Here is a 5,428-nt window from a genome sequence, read left to right as displayed (position 1 = left end):
ACTCCTGGGCAGAGGACAACAAGATGACACTGAACGGTGGGAAGAGCCTCCTTCTCCAGATCTGCTTCAGTCGATCTGTCCCAATCCCACCCACGATCACTCTTGGAGGTCAACCAGTGCCATCTGTCGACTGTGCTAAGGGACTGGGTTTCCTCATAGACAAGGACCTAACCTTCAATGAACAGGTTAACTCCATGATCAGTAACGCTTCGCGCAGACTACACTACTTGCGCCTACTAACGAAACAAGGCACCAGCGTTACCGACCTAATCCAGATTTATCTGGCGCTAGTCCGGCCAGTGCTCGAATACGGACATGTGTTACTGGTCGGGTGTAGTAAGGAGCAAGAACTGGCCATCGAAAGGGTCCAGCGCCGGGCCTTGCGTATCATTTCCTTGGGAGGAAGGCGTAGCGTGCCTGACCTGCCCACACTGAAGTCGAGGAGGGAAGATGCGGCAGTACGCCTGCTCCAACGCATGCTTCAGGAGAACCACCCTCTACATGACCTAGTACCGCCCTCAAGGTCTGGTGCCACGGGACGGACACTTAGAAACTCTAGCACTATCAGTGTACCAAGGGCCCGGACTGAGAGACTAAGAAATTCTTTCCTCCATTGCGCAATCCGTCTTTACAACAAGACAATTAGCACTGAGTAATTGGACATCTGGTAATCGCGCCAGGCACAGCATATGTTTAACTGTGACATGTTATTTGTGATGTTTTTAATATTGAGATTTTACCTATGTGATGATTCGTTTTAAAATGTAAATGTGTTTAATGTGACTGGTGTAATAAGGACGTAATTCGGGTGTGTTGCCCGCGAGTTCCTTAATGAATAAAGATTGATTGATTGATTGATTAATGTTTTGTGAATATGGCTGTAATTAAAACCAGAAAAAATCATCACACACAAGTGTTTTTTTTTTCATAACCGTTGTGTTTACATTTCAGGAGAGTGGCAGGAAATGAAGATTATTGATGGCAGGGACACCTTGACTGCTGACCTTGACCTTCATCCATGGAGCAATTATCAATTCAGGGTCACTGCTAGGAACAAGGTCGGAGAAAGCAAACCCAGCGACGCCACAGAAGAATATGAAACTTTTGCTTCAGGTATAACAGTTATTTATACCTGGCTGTGGTTCAAGTTTTCTTTAGATGTAAACATAGGTGCCTTTGTTTTAATACTGTTCACAACTTTCTTACTTGTCTAAATGTCCTCTTAATACCATCTTAAAGGTTTCTAAAAGTCAGGTTTCAAGAACATACACGGCCTAGCTCTGCCAGTTCAGAGGTATCTCAACACATTCACATAGAGTCACCCGGACATTATGTTTCACTTGACACTGTAAGGATTTTAGACACTGAACAAGACTATTTCTTGAGAGGGGTGAAGGAAGCCATTTACATCAGGGCCCATCACCCTACATTGAACCGCGACGGGGGCCGACATCGTCTACCAGATACCTTTGACCCAGTGTTGACGTCACACTTCAAAGAAGCCACGTGACAAGCTTCACTGGGTCAGTCTACTGAGGAAGACCAGAGTGACTGGTCGAAAGCTCTAGGTGAGAGATATTTTGTGTTGGATCAAAAGTCTTAACTTTAAACAATACCATCTTAAATTGTCCTCCAGCACCAAATGCTGTTCCTGGTGGCATCAAGGGGGAAGGCACTAAGCCCACCAACATGGTAATCAGCTGGGAGGTAAGAACTGCGTCTGCTCTAATGACAAAACAATCTTTTAATATGTATTCACCTATTTTTGCATTGTGAGAGTTGTCACATTTCAAGTTGCGCTCAAATCTGCTTGTGTCAAACCTGTGTCTTCCAGCCTCTCCCTGGCCTCCAGCAGAACGGCCCAGGCCTGAGGTACGAGGTGCGCTACCGTCAGAAGCCGCAGAACAGGAAACGTCGCCCGTGGACCGTGGAAACTGTGAACGATCCCAATGGGAAGGAGTTCATTGTGGAGGACACCCCAACACACACAGCGTACGAGATCACCGTGCAGGCCAAGAACGATTGTGGCGATGGTCCACTGTCTGATGTCGTTGTTGGTTACTCTGGAAGTAAGTTGTTTCATGGATTGAGAAGTAGCCATATATGAACTCCACACTGCTGCTTGATAGTACAGGTTAATTTTGAATACCTGTTTTTGTTTTGGTTCTAAGTATTGTCATAAGCCTCTCTTAGTTTTTTTTGCAATACACAGTCCCTTCAGCTACAGTAGAAGTTGGGGACGTCCAACCGAGGAGTGTGAGGCTTGACTGGGACCCCATCGATGAGGAGTTTTTCAATGGAGACCTGAAGGGTTACAAGGTAAGGGCAAACCTGAAAATATAGAGTGTTTTCAGGGTTCAAAGTTCCACCTTCATGAAGTATCCAGGTTAGTGCAAGTAAAGTTGGAGTAATGGTGTTGTCTAGCTATGATTAAGGTGGACTGTGCTCTCAGGGGTGGAAATACCACCAGTATATGAGTTAAGTGCAGGTTTAAGTTGGAGTTTTGCAGGTTTTCCATCCAAGCATCTGTCACCAAAGTTGAATGACACATGGTATAGCTGCTGTCCTTGGTGCTGAATACTCTGGTGTCATGCAGTGGGACTTTCCGAGTGGTATCTATTTTACTACGTCATCTGCAACAATGCTTGTATTGAACATTATCTTGGACATAGAAAGCAAGCCACTCATACTTGTCTGTTCCTCCCTAGGTCCGTTACTGGTCTGATGATGACCCAGACAATGTGATGGAGAAGACCTTCGAGGGTGACGAGCCTACTGCTCTGGTCGACGGTCTCACACCTTATAAGAACTACAACTTTGAGGTAAATCATGTATTGAAAACAGGCAAAGGTTAGCAATATAATGCAAGTTATCAATTTTTCTGTACAAATTACATATTGAGAGTCTTACATTAGAGAACATTAAATTACATAAAAGTAGTGAAATTCAATAACTGACACAGCTAGATCTTAACGTTTGTGACATCAACTCGGAGTGACATACCTGGAATTGTATTTTTGCGTCACATTGTAGGGAGAATAGAATTTGCAGAAAGGACCTTTGCTGCAGATGTAAGATGTAGACAAAGTGATAGCCATGCTTTTTTTTTAGAATAAGCTCATGGTAACATGGCATCCATACTTTTTGCAGGTTGTTCCTTACAATGGGAAAGGAGAAGGTCCACCCAGTACTCCTCCAGTGAAGGCCAGCACTCCTGAGTCAAGTGAGTCATTCATTCATTTTTTATATATTTTTTCCCCAGTAATTATAGCATAGGTCAAATGACATGGTGATTCTTAACATGCAAACTCCTCACTAGATTTTAGTCTGTTCTGCTTCGCCAAATTAGTCAAACTTTCATGCTGCTGGAAACGATTGCAGTTCTTATGGGAAAGGAAGGAAGCTGTCATCCTCTGTTTGTCATATTAGGAATTTGGCAGTGCACTAGCATCTACATTTTTCCAGCTTGTTAAGACCGACGAGTCGGTTCGACAGGAAGTAGAGGAAGTTTGTGGCAAACAACAATCTCTCCTGTCAACTGTCAAGCAGCGGAAGCTGATATGGTTCGGGCACGTTTGCCGACACAACACGCTTGCGAAGACCATCTTGCAAGGCACCGTAGCTGGAGGAAGGAAGCGGGGAAGGCCAAGAAAGACCTGGCTAGACAACATCAAGAAGTGGACTGGCCTGAGCACAGCACAGCAGATCAGGGAGGCCGAGGACAGAACAGGATGGACCTGGATCACTGCTGGATGCTGTCATGATGCCCCCACGACCTCTGAGGTCACGGGACGAGAGTGAGAGTGAGTGAGTGAGTAAGACTGATGGATGATCAGAATGTTCAGTAAACAAAATGGAATCCCCACACATTTTCATCACATTTTGTTTTTCCCGACAGCTCCTGGAGCTCCAAGTGCCTTGTGGGCTACCGTTTGGGACAGCAAAACCCTGAATGTGCAGTGGGAGCCACCACTTCAGCCCAACGGTGTCATCACAGGCTACCTCCTCACCTACAGAACATGTATGTTAAGCCATGGTCAACATTTAAGGCTACTAGCCTGGGTACCATACTCATTAGTATACCATGTTGTAACCTCTAAAATAAGTATGACAGAAATGAAATTTCTCTGTGAACGCATTTCGACAACTATTTTTTTACCTTGATTTAGACGAAATTCTCTTATGTTTGTGGTTTCTAAGTACTTTGCTTAAAATAACGAGGTTATACAAGTCTGTTAAACTTAGTCAATATCTGCTTTTGAAATGCCTATAGCATTGGAAATGCTAACTGTGCTCTGTGTGTGTCTTTCTTGTGTATTATGTTTGGTCTCCCTTCAATCTGTCCTTTGTTTCTGTCACTTTCTATACACTTCCCTCCTTCCGTCTGGCCTTGTCTTTTTTCCTTCTTGTTTCATGCCTTGTTTATTTGTTTATTAAAGTTCATCACAACAGTGAAAGGGACGGGGAACAGGTGTAACACCTTTACCAGCCCTCGTCCCGATACAGCATACAAATACAATAGACTCAAGTATAAAATAATGAGTGAACAATATGAGAATTACATATACATAATGAAAAAAAAGAGACGGCATGATTAACAGGCTTAATATAGACAGACTACCGAACCCTCAAAGCCTGACAAGACGCGCACTTGCACGCAGTGGACCATGTACAGAGGTTGTCAGGTTCAAAGTGTTGTTCGAATCTCTCAACAGCATATTTCACAAGACAACGCTTAAAAGACAATAAGTCAGACTGATTTGACGTCGAAGCCCCTTTGTTACGAACTGCGACGTCAACATTATTCCATTTAGTTACCAAGCGCGGTATGTATGACATGGCAAATGTTGTATGTTTTACTAACGGCTTGGCATTGATATGTAAGACCGGTTACTCCTTGCTGGTCTGGTGGAACATGATACATATTCATACACGTTCAGGTCATACATACTTGACAGGGACTTAACGAAAACCATGATGTCGGCAGTCTGCCTCCTGTAAGACTTCACACATTTTTGCCTAGTGCCAGAACCGGGTACACTAGAAGGGCGCTTGGGACCCCGCATGGAGATCCATGTCGACGACCCCACCACCACCGCTGCCGAGCTGAGTGACCTGGAAGAGCAGACGTGGTACCGGATCGAACTGCAGGCAAAGACGAGCATTGGACTGGGTGATATGAAGGAGCTGGAGACCTACACCTCTGACCCAGCACGTATGTGATGTTGCTATTGTTTGCTTAAAGTTAAGACTCTTGATCCAACACAAAAATTCTCTCACCTAGAGCTTTCGACCAGTCACTCTGGTCTTCCTCAGTAGACTGACCCAGTGAAGCTTGTCACGTGGCTTCTTTGAAGTGTGACGTCAACACTGGGTCAAAGGTATCTGGTAGACGATGTCGGCCCCCGTCGCTTAGGTGAGAGAATTT

General features: G+C 44.6%; 1 protein-coding gene across 1 annotated transcript in view; it reads left to right on the top strand.

Annotated features, from left to right (window-relative positions):
• LOC109464867 (neuronal cell adhesion molecule-like) overlaps window positions 1–5,428 on the top strand; it is a 25,819-nt gene that overhangs the window by 15,410 nt on the left and 4,981 nt on the right. Inside the window, exons 13-21 of the mRNA XM_019761957.1 lie at window positions 338–528; window positions 952–1,113; window positions 1,637–1,707; window positions 1,835–2,069; window positions 2,213–2,319; window positions 2,709–2,822; window positions 3,151–3,223; window positions 3,899–4,021; window positions 5,024–5,215. Coding sequence (XP_019617516.1) covers window positions 338–528; window positions 952–1,113; window positions 1,637–1,707; window positions 1,835–2,069; window positions 2,213–2,319; window positions 2,709–2,822; window positions 3,151–3,223; window positions 3,899–4,021; window positions 5,024–5,215 — 1,268 coding nt within the window. The remainder of the gene's footprint in view (window positions 1–337; window positions 529–951; window positions 1,114–1,636; window positions 1,708–1,834; window positions 2,070–2,212; window positions 2,320–2,708; window positions 2,823–3,150; window positions 3,224–3,898; window positions 4,022–5,023; window positions 5,216–5,428) is intronic.

Source organism: Branchiostoma belcheri, unplaced genomic scaffold (assembly GCF_001625305.1).
Source record: "Branchiostoma belcheri isolate BF01 breed outbred unplaced genomic scaffold, Haploidv18h27 scaffold142, whole genome shotgun sequence".
NCBI lineage: Eukaryota > Metazoa > Chordata > Leptocardii > Amphioxiformes > Branchiostomatidae > Branchiostoma > Branchiostoma belcheri.
Note: the sequence above shows the minus strand (reverse complement) of the source record. Positions and strands in the feature narration are given on the sequence as shown.